Raw genomic sequence first — 21,123 nt, 5'->3', positions numbered from 1 at the left:
ACCAATTGATAAAAGGTCACTCTTGGTCCATCATCAGCAGCAATAAACCACCAGGAAGCAGCACCAACTGTTGCGGCACCAACATAACCTAAGGCAAAAACAAAGAAGGGGAAAAGGGAAAGGGTATTAGAGTTAGCTTTTAATTGTTTTGTATATCACAAGATTTGATGACAACACATGTCTTTAAGAGATACATGTGAAAACGATCAGTTAAGTGTAAAGAATTTTATCAAAAGGTTAATTTACATACCTTATTTGTGCAAAGTTTATAAATCTATACATGTACTTAGGTACAGTCATAGTTGTCAACTACACAAGTAAGCTTTGCCCTATTCCTCTCATCTCAAAATTATAATTGATTAAAAATTATTTAAATAGGTAAAACAAATCACAAATAACAGGTAGCCACAGCACCTATGATCATTGCCTAAGCTGCAAGTGATATGATGACGCTCTCAGCCTTTTTGGTCATGGCAAGAAAAGGGATATATTTTAATTTAAAAATGTGATTTGATAATGCTGACATACACCCTATTGACTCATGTGAAATGTAGTAGGCTCACGTTAAGAAATGTACCTCATGCTCAGGAATAAAAGGTAATTGAAGATTATACAAAAACATTTCAGAACACGTTTTGGCAATCTCTAATGTTTGTTAAAGCAAAATGACGACAGGCAGGAAACACCCTGTATTTACACAGAACAGAGTCAAAAAGGTCTAAATATACAAATGCACATGCTTTCCCCCCCCTAACATTAAAAAATTAGATACTCACATCCGATAGTTAGGTAACGGAAGAAGAGCCAGCCGCTTATGAGTGGTTCCTTAGGATTACGGGGTGGCTTGCTCATGATGTCCAGATCTGGAGGATTAAAGCCCAGTGCAGTTGCAGGAAGACCATCAGTCACCAAGTTAACCCATAGCTTAAGAAATTACATAGCAAAATATCCGCTAATTAAAAAGATATCTGTGTATCAAAAAAAGTCATTACTTAAAACCCTTCTACAAAGTCTATACAGTGCAAATTTGAATTATAAGTTAGATATCTTCAACAATCCCTATGAGCTACAGATAACTTAAAGAGAAAATACATATAAAAGACTGTTTTCAGGGAAAGTAAGCGAACCCAAAAGAAAACAGTGCCAACTAAACAGCAGGCCTCATCTGATACATACCAAACCACTTCTCCAACATTTGAAGAGATGAGGTACCGAATGAACTGCTTCATGTTGTTGTAGATGGCTCGCCCTTCCTCAACAGCAGCCACAATTGTAGAGAAGTTATCATCAGCCAGCACCATTTCTGAAGCTGTTTTGGCAACTGCAGTCCCAGATCCCATAGCTATTCCAATTTCTGCTTTTTTCAAGGCAGGGGCATCATTGACACCATCTCCAGTCTAAAACCAAAATGTTCACCATTCAGTGTAAAGTAGATTTCAGTAAAACAGAGCGATATACTTCCTTTTTTTTTAAAATCAGCTTGGTTGCAAACATAAAAATACAGTAAAACAACAAATATCCAGTACGCGGCAGGCCTTCAGAGATCCTAGTATATTCCAACAGCACCAGACTCCAGATTAATTTTTAAACCAAAGTCTCACACCTCACAGAATAATGATCAACATATTTATAGCCCTATGAAATAGTATTTTTTGTTCTTCATTTACTTACCATGGCTGTGATCTCATCAAAAGACTGCAGAAACTCAACAATTTTGGACTTGTGTGAAGGTTCCACACGAGCAAAGCAGCGTGCATTCATGCAAGCTTCCCTCTGTGCAGCCAGTGACAACTCATCAAACTCACGACCTGTGTAAGCTTTTTCAGAAACATCTTCATCTTCACGGAAGATACCAATACGTCGGCAAATTGCAACTGCTGTGCCTTTGTTATCACCAGTAATCATGATCACGCGGATTCCAGCCTGCCGACACATTTTTACTGATGCAGCCACTTCGGTTCTAGGAGGGTCCAGCATTCCAACACAGCCGACAAAAGTCAGATTAGTCTGAAGGTAGGGAAACATTAAAAGACAATCAACTTTAATACATAAATCATGTAAGAAAATATATAAAAAAGTTACCATTAACTATTAAATACATTGCTAGTTGAAACAGTGCAACAAGGTCCTCTTGCTTGATTTAAATTGCATTTATGACGGATTATATATCCTTGTTTCTCTCTTTTTTTTTGGGGGGGGGGGGAAAAATCAGCATCCATTTTTCAAAAGAAATACTTTACCTCATAATTAATGAAATTGGAAGATTCCACAAGATTCATATCTTCTTTCCGTGGGGGGTTATCATGAGTTGCCAGAGCCAAGCAGCGCAGAGTGTCTCGGCCTGAGCCCCACTCTCTGATCACAGTCGTAATCTTCTGTTTAATGCCAGCTGTCAATAGTACTTTTGCACTTCCAACACGAATATGAGTACAGCGATCTATTAAACCTTCAGGAGCACCCTACAACAACAGATCAGTATAAAAAGAATTTAAAACCCAAAACAAAAATATTGTAGCAAATAGAATTTGGGTAAAACAACAATACATAAAATCTTTATTGCATGAAAGGAGATTCATTTACCTTGACAAACATCTTGTTCTGGTTAGTGCGACTTGGTTTGTTTGGTGTGCAGTAAACAGACATAGATTTCCTATCTCTTGAGAACTCCAATGTGAATTCCTTCTTCATCAACTGTTTAATAACCTGTAAACAAACAACTTATTTGTAGATGCAAATCTCATGTTTTATAGCAGAAGAAACTAGTACGCTGTTAAACAGGCCAATATTGGCTGCATCAGGCTAGACGTAATGCACAGCTTATTTCTGCACGCCACCACAAGACAATCCCCATCTTCAAAATGCGCCATATATATTCTTAGTTTAAACCAGGGCTGGACAAATCCCAGCCAATGCTCCCTAAAAATTACAGCTGGCGCCTAGCGTTTGAGATTTTGTCTAATTGCTAATGAAGCTGGACCCTAATAATAATCCTGCTGGCTCCTCTATTGGACAGGCTGTCTCCTCAATTCCATATTACACAAATTGGATTACCCTTCTTTAGAAGTACTGTGTTCTGGTAGCGTTGCTCGCAAGGATTTAACTTTTAGCCATGGAGGATGAACAAAATGGACCTGAGCCCAAAACTTATTTTAAACTGCGCTAACAAAAAGGAAGAAATTGTATCTGACTTTTTAGATACCTTGGAATTAAACTGTACACATATAGATCATAAAACCAGACTACTTTTTACTCCATATCATAAAATACCAAATTTGACATCGACTTAATAGACAGAAGATAAAACATCTTTTATGAAGAAGCCATCACAGTGGATGAAGCTAAAGGAGATGGAGGAGTTTGCTTCCCATCTGTGTCTTATTCTTTCTAAAGCTGGCCATACACATAGTCAGCCCCGCTGCCTGTCAAAATACCTGACCAATCTGACTGAATGCAAGCATTGTTCAGGGGTTTTAGAGCCAGAGGGGCCGACTAGCAAGATACTGAAGCTTGGCCCAGTGGGAAATTCCTCCATCTACAGATTAGCATAGATGGAGGAATCTGTTGCACTTTTTCCATCTGACTAGAGCTGCAACAATTATTCGATTAAAATCGACGATGGAAAACGTTGCCAACATTTTCCATTGTCGATTCATCGGCTAAAATTCAAATTTCCCGCTCGCCGTTGCACGCCACTCACGCACGCTGCTTACGCCCACCTCTTACGCCACGCCCACGTCAGTTAAGCCGCTTGCGCCTACGCTGGTGTCACGCGACGCCGCGTCCACGCTGAGGACATGCGTCTGGCCCTCTCCTCCCGGTGAGCTTCCCAACTCGCCGCTGCCCGCCGAGAACGAACAACGCCGCTGCCCGCCGAGAACACCGTCATTCAAGGTAAGTCGAGATCCGCCGGGAGCTTTTTAATGTTTGCTGTTTTTTTTTTTTAAACGGCACACTGCAGAACATTAGTAGCTACAGAGGAACACCAAATCCCTGCAATAATACATTAAGCAGCCTGTATAATGTATTATTGTTGGGATTTCTTGTTCCTCTATAGCTGCTAATGTTGTGCAGTGTGACGGTGTATTATACATTGGTTTTCTGCATTGCTCAATAATCGGCTAACTAATCGATTATGAAAATAATAGTTAGCTGCAGCCCTACATCTGACCATAGAAAATCTGCAGATAAATCTATAGGCGTATGGCTACCTCAAGGGTATCTGGAGTATAGCCACATCCATGTTGAACAAAAATGTCTCCTCAAAGAAAAGAGGCTCCATGATGCACTAAAAGGTTCTCCTCTTCTGCCTTCTCACCTAAACCCTGGGTTTGGCTGGGACCCATTAAGATCTTACTGGGAAAAGATTTTAACAGATATTTACAATTGTTGTAGCCCTCTCCTGAGGAAGCGGCACTGACCATGAAACGCTTTGAAAGCAAGATGGTTTCTCAGTTTAGCCTTGCCCAGTACATCATGATCAAAAAGGATTATTCCACAGTTTTGGGGGGACTCTAATATTGCACGTTTGTATTGTGAGTGGAAGAGATAAGAGGGCCAAGGGGAGTAGGGACTACACAACTGAATCAAAGAATTGGGTGAGTAAATCTTTTATTTTTGACCCTAGGCAAAAACAAGCACTTATCCCTTGCTGTGCAGTGTTAGCCCTGCTGCTTTAAGTCAACTAATGTCACATTTGGTATTTTATGAAATGGATTAAAAATATATTCAGGTTTTATCATATACATGTACAGTTTAATTTTAGAAAAGGTACCCAACACTCCCTTTATCCACCCCCACTCCCCCCCTATCTGTTATGCTTTTGTAAATTTGGGGTGTAGTACCCTAAATACATACACGGCTAATTATATTTTAATTAGCCGTGTAAGATAAAACAAATCTTTAATTAATGGTAGTCTATGATTATAGATTTCCACAATCAAGAGATTTCAGGAAAATGTGTATTCCTGCAAGAGTGGAAGCACCACAACAGCAGCCTGGGTGCTGTTAAATCATACAAGATAGTGAGGTCAGAAAAGGCATTAAAGAAAAAAAAAACCCCACACCAAACGGTTATGAAGCCCTTAACTGCTGTCTGCAAAGCAGGAGAGGACCCGGAGCCCTGAAGACAGCACATAGGTAACAGCAGCCCCTCTTAGCTATGAGCCCCCTAACTGCACACGATGGCTATAAAGCATAAAACAAATTAAGAGTTCTGGCAATCTTGGCTATAAGGAAGCATCATCATCATACACTACCAAAGCATCACAGAGGAGTAAGCTGGCCCACCCATCAACCTTTTTTAATGGAGCCTTGAGATTTCCTGTATACCTCTAACCATTCTCAAAGAGCTTTCACAAAATGTGAAATTTACTAGTTTGAATTTACTGAGTATTCTCTGAAAATACAAACTAAAAGAAAAAAAAAAAAAATAGAAGACTAACCGAGTTGCAAGCATTGGCACGCTCTATCTTTGAGAGTCCCTTTAGATCTGTGTCAAATACATTCATTTTTTCAGCCAGACAGGTAAGAGCAGTCTCTGTAGCTTCTCCAACTTTCTCGTAAACGCCCTTTGCCTACATTCAGAAAAAAGAATTTAGGGCAGACATATCCTAAATCCATAACATAATTGGCACGTATACCAATATCCTATAAAACATTTGCCTTTAGAAAGGAGTCTGGGTCAAGTAAATCATGAACATAGAGAACCGCTGGCTGCATTACACAATAGCAAAACACTTTAGATTTGCTTTATAAAAAAATTAAAAAACATACATACATACATACATACATACATACATACATACATAGTAAATACAAACCTCATTGAAGTCTAAAGATGAATCGTTGCAAAGTGCACAGATCGTGGCAAGCTCTACTAGGCCATCATAATGGTGACATTTCACAAGTTTGTCATCTTTCAGCCTATTGATTAAAATGGGAAAATGCAAACTTAAAACAAAATTCAGATTACAAAATTGTATGTCCCATTAGTGTAAAAGATCCTTCACTTTTTTTTCCAAATACAAGGTACCCAAAAACAAAATGAAACAGTGTATGAGGTACTGCTAACGCACAAAATGTCAAGTAAAACAATTTTCAGTAAAGGTTTAGCACAACTTTTCTGGCAGTATGGACTTTTAGAAAGGTCCTGCACCAAATTCAAAAAGCCCTTTTGCCAGCCCTACCAACATTTGTGAGAGATTCATGAAGTTAATTGTGCCCCTTTAAGAATCTGTCACTATGGCTGCAACAAATTCAGAAAGAATTACTGCCAGTTTACAGATTGGAAACCGGACGGTAATTAAGGCCAACTCTGAGCTGGTGTACGAGAGACGTCAGCATTCAGAGTAGGGCATGTATATAATGGGAGGTGGTCACAAATCTGACATGCTGCTGCTCATTGGTTGCTTGGACAATGGGCCGCTGGCATCATAGCAACCAATTATGAATCCCCGCCCCCTTTAGCTTCCGGCCAAAGTGGAACTATAGGAAACATTTTAAAAATGACATACTACAGTCTTGTCTATTGCATGTTTTTTTTCCCTGGGCACCCTGTAACCATTTTATAAACTGTTGATCCCATCAGTAGATCCGGTATGTTTCCACTTCTTTCAACAGAGCAAACTGTCCAACAAACGTGGCAGTTACAGGGTTGGGACAAACCAAACACCAACGTGTATCAGCTTTTATTTATACTATTTAAATTGATATGTACATCCAAGACTACCCTGTCCCACAAGATGACAATAAAACTGAAGAACAAACAGGTGTTCTATTGTCACCTTATATAGGAAGTTGGAAAAACAACAATAGATCAACTGAAGGATTAACAGTAAATACAACTATGTTACAGGAGGAACTGTCAGTTCCAGACCAGGCAAAAAATAAAAATACTGCTGGTCTCATTTTCTCTGGGCTGGAATGCACTGGGATGCATGGAAATGCTCCCGAAAGCCCATTTTAGGCCCAAAAAAAAGCTGCGACAACGGTGTGAACCTGGTCCAAAAGAAATATTTAGTATGCTTTAATGCCCCTTTTTTCTTGTGTCACTGTGCTCTTCTCCCACTAGCCTTGCTACTTGCAAAATTACACTATAAAAAAAGGGAGAAGGTAGAGATGCCACAGTAGTAACAAGCAGGGCATAAACAGGTAGCACAGAAAGTTATGATTAGCAGTAATAAACCAGTAACCAGTGACCTGCTAAAACCCCCTGAAGACGTCAAGACGACGAAACGCGTAGGGGCGGGCCTCACTACACGCCATACTGAATACAGGACTCCGTTCCTAGGCTGTTTTACATTGATCGAACAAAAAAAATTTTGGTTGTTCGTTTTAAACTTGATGTTTTTAATAAAGCCTTGAAAAATATTACACAATGAAAGGCTTTTTTCTTCCATAAAACGGGGAGACATATCCTTTACTGAAGAGCACAACTGAGCGGTTTCCGGCTGCTTGTCACAGCCACTACTCACGAGCACAACGAGACGGTGGATGGATGCTTCAGCCCTGGGAGCTTCTGTTTGAGCGTTTTCCGGCTGCTTATCACAGCCACTACTCACGGTGAGTGCACCTTTTGAGGGGATATAGGTGGTATTAACCCTTATCCCCAACAAAGTTCACGGAATTTCTTTTGAACATTTGTCTTCTTTGGAATATTTTTTGAACAGTTTTTTTGGATCGTGACACATCACATCAACTAACAATTTTTGGAAGTTGTCACTAATTATTTCACATACCCTGTGGGATCAATGATCCAGGGCCATTGATGGTTTTTTTATATAAAAAAAGATCTTAAAGGCACGGAATATTCATGTGTATGTTATATGAATATAATTTATTTATTTGAATCACTTATTTATTTATTAAAATTATCTTATATTTATATTTAAATTAATTTTAGGGTTTATGATATTCAACACATTATATGTTGCGGGCGCTGCATAATTTGTAAGTAATAAACCAGTAATGGCATGCACTACATTCTCCCAGCTTTAGGAAATAAAAAATATTAGGAGCTGCTGTTGCCAACTTGTTTTTGCAGGTGTAAGATACAAGTATGTAATCACCAGTGACTGCTCTACTTAGCGAGTCCCTGTCCTGGAACAAGCATGTAAGCTGCGACACATCAGTGTATGGGACTGATGACAGCCTCAGAGCTACCTAAAAGGAGAACTATGGGGTCAGGGCTTTTCCCCATAGTTCTCCTTAGGGTAACAGGACGACACAAACTAGCGTCCTCCCGTCACCCTAAGCTCAGTATACCGCGAGCTACAGCTCACGGTATACTGAGACGCCGGAGCGCATCCCGACATCGAGATGCGCCCAGCTGCGTGAGTGACAGCTGGCTCTGCCTATCTAGAGGCAGAGCCAGCTGTACCCGCCCCCTCCCCCGTCCGTTCCACCAGTCAGCGATGGCGGATCGGAGCGGGGAGGGGGGGAATCCATCCCCTCCCCTGTCACGGCAGAGAGTCGTGACAGGATCGAGAAGTGAGCGAACTCCAGTATGTGTTCGCTCACCTCCCAATCTACTGAGCCGACCTGTGACAGTCTCATTGTCACAGGTCGGCTAGAACTATGAGGTGAGTGAAAAGCACTCACCTCATAGTTCTCCTTTAAAATCGGTCCCCAGTTTGCTCTCAAAATGACAGCATGGAATGACAATGCATTTTAGATAAACCAATCAGCCAGAAAGTAAAGAGATTCAAAAGAAACTTACACTTCTCCTATGGGAGCATACGTGGAGCCTGTTATGGAAAACTCATTCAGGAAGCAATTATCACCTTCAACTCTATCAACAACAAACATCTGTAGGAAGATTTAAAAAAAAAAAACACATCAGTAGGGTTCAACTTTAAAGATGAAATTACATTTTTATTATGTTTTGCGCTCATATTTACTCCCATTTGCCTTAAGAAATGTATGACCCCTTGAAACAGAACCAGAATAAAAAAAAAGCCTGGAAGCACACCAAGTGGAAAACACTGTATAAGCGTGATCTCCCATACCACAGATTTATTTAAATGAACACCTTTCACATACAACTCTGGTCTTAACATTAGGCTTTGAAATACATTGATTTAACATGAGCTCCAATATAAAATCACCCATGTCTTGACGTTGCATTTCTCCCAAAATGGAAGATACAGCAACAGGTAAAATTCTCCAGGCCAACAAACCAGTTTGAGCCATAAGAACTTAGGTCCACTAGATGTCACAGTCCCAACATAAGCCAAGCTAAACTAGTGCTTTTTACTTTGTAGAATAGGAATAGAGTAGGTGCATACAGTCACCTCATTTGCAACTCACCAATTTGTCTAACAGACCTCTTGCTAAGAGCAGATTGCAATTCTGCTGCTGTGTGGCTTTGTCTTGGAAGAGGAACTCCAGACAAAAAGCTATGAAAAACAGCCAACACAAAATATGTCTACTACTTATCAAAGTACAAATCCCATTCGCAGCGCCACGGTCTCAAAACCACAAGGTATATGTGGTGCCCAGGTGACCACACGGATGGCGTTGTGCAAAACACTAATAGTAAAAACAAGTAATTGTAATCAGAGGTCACTGTCGCTCTGATGAAGGTTCCCCGTGCGGACCCGAAACGTTAGCACCGTATGACAGTATGTGACATTAGGTATTGAATAAACATATCAATACTTTAAAAACCCTTCAAGTGTGTGACAGCGAATTACTTTTATTTACTACTTAACATGACACAGGATTCAGTAACTCTGCAAGCCAATCTTTTCATTTATAGACTTTTGGCACACCACATCACTACTACTTCCTGGTTGAAACATTTTGCTTCCCTCTCCTCCCCGCTGACAGACAGAAGGCATGATGAGGACTCAACACAAATGATTCAAGATTTTTTTTTTCAAGGCATGCCCCCACCCCTGAGAACAGCCCACCTTGTGAAATACTACCTTTATTCCAGTGATCTTCACTGGATACTATTCATCCTGCACATGGGTGCCTTGGCCGCATTCATTTCTATGGGGCGGGCCATACTCTGCAGGACTGATGGAGGCTGCATTCATTCCTATGGGAAGTTGTATTCATGGCAAAGGATGCAAGGGACCTGGCAGGGATGCTTGCTGTGCAGATCTGGACGAGATCAGATCGAGGGCAAAAGCACATATTTCTCAGGTGGGCCATAAAATTGTATACAAGGTACAGTTGTCCTATAAACAAACAGTCTTGGGCATAGCCTGTATGTCCAGACCTTGGAGCCGTAAGCACGTTTATTTTCTTAAACTAAGAGCTTCAAAGTAAAAGTAATCCAGGCAGCTTTAGAGAGGTCCAATCACTTTTACTGGACTCACAGGGTGCTGCCCCCTGCCAGAACCCCCCTACCCTCTGTGATTCCCAGGCTCTCATGCTCCTCCCGAGAGCCTGGGATTACAAACCTCGCCAGTATGGCATGCAGGAGGACACTGAGGTACATCAGTCCTCTGCAGTGTGTAAACTTGGAAGCAAATACGATGCGATGAATTTATTCTACAGTGTCTATGCTTTCAGAAAATAGATTTGGCGGTTTTAAGTTATTTTCTAGCTAATGCATTTTTTTGTACTTTTGCGGAAAAGAAAAAGAAATTCTCTGGTATCAACATCACAGAAGTGACTCATTTTCCCTTTGCAGGGTATATCTATACATAGTCAGCTGAGGTTTAAGAACTTATAAAAGTTAAACATTAAACTGGCCTGTAAGATTTAAGTGTGTTACCACGTAAACATTTTACATTTTATTTATTATATTTTAATTTAATCCTAAAAATAGCAAAGTTGCAAAATGAAAACTAAACATCTAATTTAGATACAGACAGACAATAGCTTGAAAGTGCCCATGCAGTCATAAAAAAACAAAACAAAACAAAAAAAACCACAAAAACTGTTATTGGCACAGAGTAACTTTAGACAAACACTTCCTCTTATTTGGGTTGCTGGCAGGGAAATATAAGCTCTATATTTGGGGAAAGACATTTGAATGGATGTACAACAGCCTTCCTCAACTTTAACAGAGGAACCTTTCAGGTCTCCCTCTACAATGAGAGTCAGCGGGTGGATTTATAAAAAGGGCCCCGTCTACAGCGTGGGGGGGGAGTGCCCCCTCTACAATGAGAGTCAGCTCAGCAGGGGGAGGGGCCCCCTCTACAATGAGTCAGCGGGGTGAAAGGGGCCCCCTCTACAATGAGAGTCAGCGGGGGGAAAAGGGGCCCCCTCTGCAATGAGAGTCAGCGAGGGGAAAAGGGGCCCCCTCTGCAATGAGAGTCAGCGGGGGAAAAAGGGCCCCCTCTGCAATGAGAGTCAGCGGGGGAAAAAGGGCCCCCTCTGCAATGAGAGTCAGCGGGGGAAAAAGGGCCCCCTCTGCAATGAGAGTCAGCGGGGGAAAAAGGGCCCTGGGGGGGTTGCTAGTATCAGAGAATGTACAGCAAGCGTTTACATACAGTATAAACAGTATTTGTCAGCTAAATGATGTCCCTCATTTCAAGAATTCATGAATAAACCCAGCAGATTTAACTGCATAGAGAACCTTGAACTGCATAAAGTATTCTTAAGACTTAATTTTCTCCTATACCACCATTCCCTTAATAGCAAAGTTAGTCTTTTCCACCAACAATTCCACCAAAATGTTCCACAACTTAATTTCTCAAAAGATTTTATCTAGCTTTCTTCTTGAAAGGATGCTGCCTACCCCTTTAACAGCAGGAGACACAGATTAAGCCTGACAAGATCTAATACTTTATTGCCAAGGTCCCTTGGCTTCATTCTTCGGAAACAGAACAGAACAATCCTTCGTCTGACTACAGCAGTTATGACACGACACTGCAACTAGTCTCTTCTTGAATACTGATCAGCATTCACTCTTTAGAGGAAAAGTAACCTTTTCGCTTACGGTGGATTAGGTCAAGCAAAACATCACACCAGTTATTCATTGTTTGAATAAGAATTGTAATGCAATTATGTAACCAGCGAATCTAAAGATTTCTGGTTTATTATTAAAATTCTATGCTGCAGTATAAAAGCAGAACCTTACATGCAAGCGAAAACTAGATCCATTATTTCCAAGTAGCTATTCTGCCAGAGCTCACCCCTCTAAGCAAAAAGAAACTAAATATGTTATGAGTCTCACAATAGCTTGGTCACATCCTTATCTGTTTAGAATGCTGTGAGGGATAGAACCATAAAATTGACCAGTCATCCATGACTCACTTAACAAGACAATGCACCACAGGCTTGGCCGACTGGCACGGTAAGATTGGATTTTTTTTCCCCCTCTCAATTCCCCCCACCCACGAAAAACACATTCAAGGTGACATTGACTGTGCAGGCAAAATGATGCCAGTGTCGTACACATAATAATGACACATTTTCCCCAAAAGCCACAATACAAGCAAAAGTGGAAACAGCATCATGGACACATACATTCAGATTTAATATTATATGGCTGTTCACTTACCTTAGACACAGACATCTGATTAGTGGTTAAAGTTCCCGTCTTGTCAGAGCAGATAACTGATGTACAACCTAAAGTTTCAACAGATGGCAAGCTTCTGACGATAGCATTTTTCTTGGCCATTCGTCTAGTACCCAGAGCCAAACAAGTAGTAATAACTGCAGGTAAACCTTCAGGGATAGCAGCAACAGCAAGGGCAACCGCAATTTTGAAGTAGTAGATGGCTCCTCTGATCCAAGAGCCTCCATGGACAGGATCATTAAAGTGTCCAATATTGATCAACCAGACAGCAATACAAATTAGAGAGATCACTTTGGAAAGTTGTTCACCAAATTCATCCAACTTCTGCTGCAGTGGAGTCCTCTCTTGTTCAGTTGCTACCATTTCATCTCGAATCTTGCCGATTTCAGTGTTGACTCCTGTCGCTATAACTACTCCAATTGCTTTGCCAGCAGCAATATTTGTACCCTGAGAATAAGATAATACAAATGACACTGGTGCAGTAAATAAAAAATAAAAGATGGACAGAAAACCACAAAGCACTAGAAGTAGTCTGGAGGTTCATGTTTAGCTAAGGAGCACAGCTGGATGTACTTACAGAAAAGAGCATGTTCTTTTTGTCTTGATTTACAGCACGTGGATCAGGGACAGGGTCAGTGTGTTTGATAACGGAGACAGACTCGCCTAGATAACAAGGGAAGATTTTTATTCACCCACAAAAGCAATGTTTAATGCAATCATTCTTAAACAAAATCTAGTATCTTTTAAACTGGTATATCTTTTCCTAGCTAAACACAACAGAGGAGACCTGTATCACTGCAAACGTGCCAATGTAGGGTGCCCACCTCAAAAACAGATAATTGATATGAGCAAATTCCCTACTGGAAGAAACCCTTTCAATAACTCTGGAACATACAACTGATGAGTTAAGGTATGCAATCAACTTGAAAGGTATTTAAAACAGCACGTGGCTAGAACTAAGGGATATATCTAATCTGGAATGCAAAAAAACAAAACATCCTACATACCAGTTAGGATTGACTGATCTACTCTTAAGGTTGTAGATTTGATTGAAGTTAGCCTTATGTCTGCCGGCACTTTGTCACCAACTAAAACAGGAGGGAGAGAGAAAAAAATATTATTTTTTTAGCAATATTTGTGGACTGTGTATAGATAATTCACAACCCATGATTCAAAAATATTTGACTTCTAAACAGTCCTTCAGATATTTCATTTATATAATAGCTGAACAGTCAATCCACTCACATTCATAAAATCCAATAACAAAAAGCCTAGTTAAACTAGAACAGACCTAACTTCTTTGTTAAAGTAGTAATACTCAACTTTTTTTTCCAATGAACTCAGAACAAGAAAACACATTTTGCTCAACAATTTATTTAAATTTGGCCGCCAAAGCACTTAAAATTCATGTTTCCAAACAGCTCCAACTCTTTGTTTGGCTTCCCTGAACTTCCTATCCAGGAAGGGACTTCCTACCCAGGAGCAGTCTCCAGCAGCCATCAATCTACTAGCTTGGAGAGGAAGAAAGAGCAAGGAACAGGGCAGTGGCTTGCGGTGTCTTTATGGACACAGCTTACTAGCACACACACAAGGGTGGCTCCATAGGACTCTGGAAGTGGACGGAGCCACCCTAAAACAGGCCATCAGGACCAGTGCTCAGGGGACTAGCCGATTGTGCGGGAAACTAAACTTTTGAAACATCAAGGAGCGGCGGCATCCATTGTGATTCATTCCATTTTTTAAATCACTTAAAAACCTTTTGACTTTGTGCATGCATGCCACGTAATGTCTAAGAGTAAGTGTAACACTAACAGGTATTTTATATTACTGCTCACAGGGGGACACAGCTGCGGTCTTGCTGAAGGATGGCTTCATTTCTGTTTAGGAAATATCCAGGGTCAACTCCCAGAACTAAAGCTGCCCATACACTGCATGAACTTAGGCCGAGTTCTGCTGACAAACAAAATTGAAGTGGTGGTGGTGGTGGTGGGGGGGGGGGCGCGCTGTTGGCTGAATTCAACAAAAAAACAAAAACCGTTGGCTGCAGTGTCATTGTTTAGCCAATCAGCTGCAGACACTGTTCAGGTATTCTTACAGCTGCGGGCGTTTATTTCCTTGTTCAGAGAGTGTGGTCAGCTTTTTGCTGACAACCATGTAAAGCCTGGTGCCAGTCAGTACCCGTCTGTGTTGGAAAGTGTCAGACACAGATCAGCTCCCACAGCAGCCTCACACCTTTCTACAGGTGTGGATGTGCTACAAAGTTACCATATTGCAGGGGGGAGAGGAGTGCTACCTCCCACCTGCAGCAGACTGATGGCATCATCATAGTATAGGAAAAATATTAAGGATAAAAAGTCCCTTTATTTGTAACTATTTTGATACTGAAGTGGCATGGCAGGAATTTTTGAAGTTACTGTTAAGAGGGGGCCTTATCGTCAGCCTTACCATATCCTTTCTAAAACTAAAGAGGAAGTTTAGACTTCATTATAAATTATACGAGCAATCAGTGTTGTAGAAAAACCTTCAAATGTCCTTCTATAGATAGGGATGAGCCTTGGATAATAAAACTATTGCAGGAGAGATCTGTCATTTTACTTACAGTTCACTACAGACTTCTTGGGGGAGCAGTAATCCAAGCACATAATCAGGAAATAACATTTCTGAGTCCTTTACACAGAAAATATAGATTGCCATATTGCATTTACCATTTCATTTCAACCTGCAGCCACATGCAAAAATGCAATGTTCAAGATTACATGGCAAGTGTAGCGACTGTGTCTGCTATATTTTAAGCAAAAGACGAGATTTCCCTATATTGTCACAATGTTCATAATAACATCACATTTACCCCTCATTCACATTGGGTATGTTGCTCCATACAGCGTGAAGGGCTGGGTTTTGATACACCCAAAGCTGTGGCTAAAAGCGTGGAGGTGCTTATTTAACTATGCAGATGGAGAAGATGTGCACCCTCACATGCTGCTGTACGCCCTCAGTCACAGACTTTATAGATCCCGGTATGTACACCTCCTGTGTGCAGCTGTCAAAACTCAGGAGCTGCGGAAAGCAGCATGCAAGGGCAGACAGCTTGTGTCTCCATAGAGTTGAATGAGCGGGGCTTGAAAATTCCACTTCTCCTCTCGTCCGACGGGAGGAAGCCGGCGCCGGACAAGTAGCTTCCTGGTCGGCCGCTCTAATTAAACGGCCGGCAGCTTTACATTCAAGCGATCAGGCGTCTCTAGAGATGCCCGATCACTTGCATTAGCTGCGGTTTCCGCTTCTCCTCCCCATGTCCCCGCTGCGCCTCCACGCCCCCTCTTACGGCTAGCTCCCATCCTGCAGCTGGGAGCAATAGCCAGTCTGCAATTGGACATTTTAAAAATTGCAGTAGACAAATAGTCTGGCTATTGCACCCGCGCCCACTGCCTGCTGTCAATTAGCAGAGGAGGACCTGAAGGAGAATTTTCAGGTGCACCTATATACAAAAATGACGATTGTGCTACACGTCAGGCATCGCTGCCCACGTCTGAGTGAGAGCAATAAATTCTCCGGCCAATATTCATAGCCAACGCTAAAGTAATAACTTGGCTTTTATATTTTTTATTAGATATATATAATAAAATTGTATGTTTAGGTCAAGTTTTAATGTTATTTCAAATAATGCTCAGTTATTTTATTACGGCTGCAACAATTAAGTCGACAATAATCGATGATGGAAAACATTGTCAGCGGTTTCCATCAGATTAGTTGACCTGCCCACGGGCTCCATGTACGCCGCTTCTCCTCCCCGCCTCACCCAGCTCTCACTGACTCGCCGTTCCCTGCACACGCTATCCACGATTCTCACAGAGAGACTGAAGCCAGGAGGAGCAGGCGTGGGGGGACGGCAGCTGCCAACAAGAGGCCCATGATCTCGGGGTAGAAAGTTGCTGGGAGACTGTTTAGGTAAGACTGTGCCTGTACTTTCCCCCCACAATTAGCTGTATTAATGCATTGCTGGGATAGTGGGATATGCATTTCTCTACAGCCGATGGTACATTGAGCTGTATATTATACAGAGCAATGTATCATCAGCTAGAGAGGAATACAAATCCAGGCAATACATTATACACTATGTATAATATATTGCTGGGATTTGCAGTATTCTTCTATAGCTGGTGGTGTTCTGCATTGCGCTGTATAATGTACTATTGCTGGGATTTGTTGTATTCCTCTATAGCCAACACTGTCCTTCCTTCTGGAGGGTGGCTACTTTTGTTCCTTGTGATCCCTGTGTGTTGTAAAGTAGTCACTACTCCAAGCTTGCTCCTGGATGGACTAGAACCTCAATGCAAACTAGTAGTCCATCACTGGAGCCATTTTTGTTTTTATAATTTATTCCCGATTATTCGAACTTAAAAAGCGGCTAACTAATCCATTTTGAAAATAATCGTTAGCTGTAGCCCTATATTTTATTATATTGGTTGGAGGCTTTCGAATCAGATTTTAGATCCATTAAACTAATGGAAAACTAATAATGCATACAAATAATTTTTGGTTTCGGCCTGACAAATTCTGCTGCAGGATGTGCGTTACAGTGCCATTCATTTAAGTGGCACCCCAAACGCATTCCAGTGGGGTGCGATTGCAAATGTGCATGCAGTTTTATTCTGATGTAAACTTTGTAACACTGCATTTGTGTATTTTAGGTTAAATAAAAGATGGTATTTAATTTTTTTAACCGAAGAAAAAAAAAAAGGGTTAGGGGTAATTGTAAATACAACATAATTATTAATATAATATTTTACACTCTGGGAATGTACACGATTGAGAGGAATCGACTGTCTCCAGGGAGGTACATCCTCCATACTGTTGACCATATAGGTGTTTGAATTGGGAATTTATAAACATATGTAATAAAGGGAATAGGGGAAGGGGAGGAATATATTGGAGGGAGGGGACGGGAAGAGCACTGGAACACTCAAGAAAGAGTAAGTGGGAACACACACACACAGGAATATAAAATAAATAATGTAAATTTTTGTTTTGGTGTGTTTATGATTATTTATATATGTTATATGTATATTTGGAAAATGTAATAGATATTAAAAAAAAAAAAAAGAAGTATATAGATACATATGTCTGCAGAACAGAAAACCAAACACTCCAAAATTAGGTCATACAGTAAGCCTTTACGAAGGTGTTCAGATTTAATACCACAAAAGCCCATAAACGTTGCATCAAAAACACACATACATACCAAACCCAACAATTCTCCTTTAGCAAAGCAATAGTCATTAAAAAGGGATGAAATAGAAAGAAGACCAGATTACCTATAAATTACAGATCTCTCAGAAGAAACTGCCAACTCTACTTTATCGTTTTAGAATTACCAAGCAAGCAGTAGCTGTCCTTAGAGTCCCTAAAAATTACATCTTCTACATAACTGGATTATGAAACAAGTTTATGACGATATCTCTGGCAGTGTAAAAATGTAAGGAAATCTTAATCATGACACCAGCTCAACTCTTGTCCAATAATCTCACAGGAATACACCAAACTCATTTTATTTAAACCACCTTTGGCATAGCATGGCAGAGAGGGCACACAACTGTGATGCACTACAAGGTTATATAAAAGGTTAAGCACCTCAATTTCTCAAACACTATGAACAGGGCTTGAAAAATTTGATGGGTGTCTCACCAGTCAGTCAAAAATGTCATCAGTCAGCATGACCGGACTATAGCCTTGCAATTTATGTTAAAACATTTTGGGGACAGATAGAGCTTTCTTTTGTAGTTATATAATCACCACGGGGGGTATTTTTTGTTTAACTATACAATGAAAAAAGTACCATAAATGTAAAAAAAAAAAAAGTTTACCTACGTTATGTTATGAAACATTTATTGTTACCCATATTTTTAGTAAGTCGGGGTCGCGTGGTGTAAATTGACAAACATGTCAAGCCTTAAAATTGCGTGCGCCCGCAAAAAACGCCCATAGGCAATGATTAAAGCGCTTTTACTGTTCATCAGTTTAGTGTTATCAGTGATTAAAAGGAGAACTATGGGGTCAGGGCTTTACCCCATAGTTCTCCTTAGGGTAACGGGAGGACACAAACTAGCGTCCTCCTGTTACCCTAAGCTCAGTATAATGCTAGCTACAGCTCGCGGTATACTGAGACGCCGCAGCTGAAGCGGATCCCGACAATTATGTATGGATCCGCCCAGCTGTGTGAGCGACAGCTGGCTCTGACCATCTAGAGGCAGAGCCAGCTGCACCCGCCCCCTTCCCCATCCGTTCCGCCAGTCAGTGCTGGAGGATCGGAGTGGGGAGGGGGGAATCTAGTCCCTCCCCTGTCACGGCAGAGAGCCGTGACAAGGATCGAGAAGTGAGCGAACGCCCGTATGTGTTCGCTCACTTCCCGATCCACTGAGCCGACCTGTGACAGTCTCATTGTCACAGGTCGGCTAGAACTATGAGGTGAGTGAAAAGCACTCCTCATAGTTCTCCTTTAATAGAAATAAAATTTTTAAATGTATTTCCCACAAAAATAAATTGTATTCTAAAGTAAAACCTAGGTGCCTTGTTTATACTTAAATCCTTTCATAATACTACCGGAATGAAGAACAGCAACCATTATTTTCAACACAGCAGTTATTAAGGCACTCACCTCATACCGTGTTTCCCCGAAAATAAGACTGTTTTTTTTTTTGCACAAAATAAGACACTAGGTCTTATTTTCGGGGGATGTCTTACCTGGCTGGGGAGGAGTGGACGAGGTCCCGGAAGGCGGCGTGCTGTTGCCGGTCCCGGCGGATGTCGCTTCCATTGTGCGTGCGTGAGCTGCGGCCGGTGGGCGGGGCGGGAGCTGCGGCCGGTCTTTACACAGTTTATGTGCAGCTACCCCGGAAGTAAGACCAAGCGGATTTCTACAAGACCTACCACTAAGTTTCCGATGCGCTGAAATACGCCCAGGTGGGAACCATGTCCATAGGAAATAATGGGATTTCACTTGCTGGGCATTTAACATCGCGTCGATCAGCACTGTAAAACGCCCAGGTGTGAACCCGGCCTTAATGGCTCTAAAATTATTGCTCTAACTCCGACGTTTGCGGCAATATGTAACATGTGCACCACAATCGTCTTCGCGCGTAGGCGCACACGACGCATATCTGTGGTGGGCGGGGACCTAAAAGTTGTTTTCTGTTTAAAACATTTTTATGCTTCTTTAATTTTTGTATTACATTTTTTTTTTACACACAACTTTATTGCTGTTACATGGGGGGCTAAGAAGCCCCCTATGGGATAGCCAATTTACATGACAGGTCCTCTTTATGGAGACATCAGGGGTCTCCAAGACCCCTAATGTCACCTAGGGACCCCCAGAGAAGCAGAGATCAGCTTCATCAGCTTCTCTAGCTGGAGTGACACTGAATGCAGGAAGTGATGTCATATACATCACTTCCTGCATTCGGGGGCTGAGAGGAGATCAAAAGGGAGTTTGTATACTGAACTCCCTTTGATCTCCTGTCACAGAGCCGTGCCGGTCCCGGCCGCATCGGGCACAGCGGATCTCGGGACCGCCAACGGCAGTGACAGCTGCTGTTACAAGCGATCGAGCGTCCAGAGACGCCCGATCGCTTGACTGTTAGCCCTCGTTCACACCTGAACGTTTTGTAGCGCGTTCTACGCTCGATGAACGCTCTACAAAACGCTCAAACATCTAAATCCCATTGTATTCAATGGGTCTGGTTCACACCTTGGCGTATTTCAGCCCGTCCCTAACGGGCTACAAAACGGCCCACACCTGAAAAGGTACACGTACTACTTTGGGCCGTTTTTGTTGCGCGTTTCCATTGGGATACAGCCAAGTAGCCCTCGGAAACGCGCGTTTTGTCGCACGATTTCACCGCGAATCGCGGTAAAAAACGCGCGACAGACGCGCATATGCAATACGCCTAGGTGTGAACCAGGGCTAAAGCTCCCGGCCGGCCGTGTAATTACAACGGCCGGCCGGGAAGCTGCTCGTCGGGCTGCACCGTCCTCTCGTCACAGACGAGTGGACTTTTCAAGCCCTGACTATGAATGTTATCTTTTTGCATAATTTAACTTTGTGGTTTAGCAGTCATCAACCATCATCACCCAGGATGCAAAATATCAACATGAAAAGCTGCTCAAAATTTCAGGTTAGTACCTCGATGGTCATGAAGACTTGGGCTTCATGTCAATGAGACATTTAGCAATTTAAAAGATCCATTTTTGCATCCCAGTGCTGAACACCCAGATCAGCTGAACTGCTCCATCTTCAGAGCTACTGGTTTCCATTGTGGGCATTTTGGAAGGTAGGTGAAGGCAATGCTGTGATCCTTTGAAGATGCTCTGTTAAAACAGCAGCTCAATAAAAAGGTTGAGCAGGACACCTCCGCAGACCAGCAACAGGTTTTTACAAATAAAGAAATTATCTACCTTAAAAAGGTAAAGCCAGGTAATGCTGGGGCCATTGAGGACAATGTAAATAGATATAAAATAGTTCACACTGGCAGCAACACCAAGTTCCTGTGATAAGTTTAACCTTGTAATACCCAAGAGATGCAAGTTTAACCTTGTAATACCCAAGAGATGCAAGACTATCTACAAACCAGATCACTTCCTACAGAGATATA

General features: G+C 41.6%; 1 protein-coding gene across 3 annotated transcripts in view; it reads right to left on the bottom strand.

Moving 5' to 3' along the window:
* Positions 1-21,123, bottom strand: part of ATP2A2 (ATPase sarcoplasmic/endoplasmic reticulum Ca2+ transporting 2) — a 60,776-nt gene that overhangs the window by 16,557 nt on the left and 23,096 nt on the right. For all 3 annotated transcript variants that reach the window (XM_018568423.1, XM_018568424.1, XM_018568422.1), the window contains 12 exons: positions 13,486-13,566; positions 13,056-13,141; positions 12,461-12,925; positions 8,717-8,805; positions 5,820-5,922; positions 5,442-5,573; positions 2,581-2,703; positions 2,241-2,459; positions 1,672-2,007; positions 1,104-1,397; positions 777-924; positions 3-88 (listed from right to left, as the gene is read on the bottom strand). In XM_018568423.1, coding sequence (XP_018423925.1) covers positions 3-88; positions 777-924; positions 1,104-1,397; positions 1,672-2,007; positions 2,241-2,459; positions 2,581-2,703; positions 5,442-5,573; positions 5,820-5,922; positions 8,717-8,805; positions 12,461-12,925; positions 13,056-13,141; positions 13,486-13,566 — 2,162 coding nt within the window. The remainder of the gene's footprint in view (positions 1-2; positions 89-776; positions 925-1,103; positions 1,398-1,671; positions 2,008-2,240; positions 2,460-2,580; positions 2,704-5,441; positions 5,574-5,819; positions 5,923-8,716; positions 8,806-12,460; positions 12,926-13,055; positions 13,142-13,485; positions 13,567-21,123) is intronic.

The sequence above is a fragment of the Nanorana parkeri genome, unplaced genomic scaffold, assembly GCF_000935625.1.
Source record: "Nanorana parkeri isolate BGI_ZX_2015 unplaced genomic scaffold, ASM93562v1 scaffold1184, whole genome shotgun sequence".
Classification (NCBI taxonomy): domain Eukaryota; kingdom Metazoa; phylum Chordata; class Amphibia; order Anura; family Dicroglossidae; genus Nanorana; species Nanorana parkeri.
This window is presented reverse-complemented; position numbering and strand designations above follow the sequence as displayed.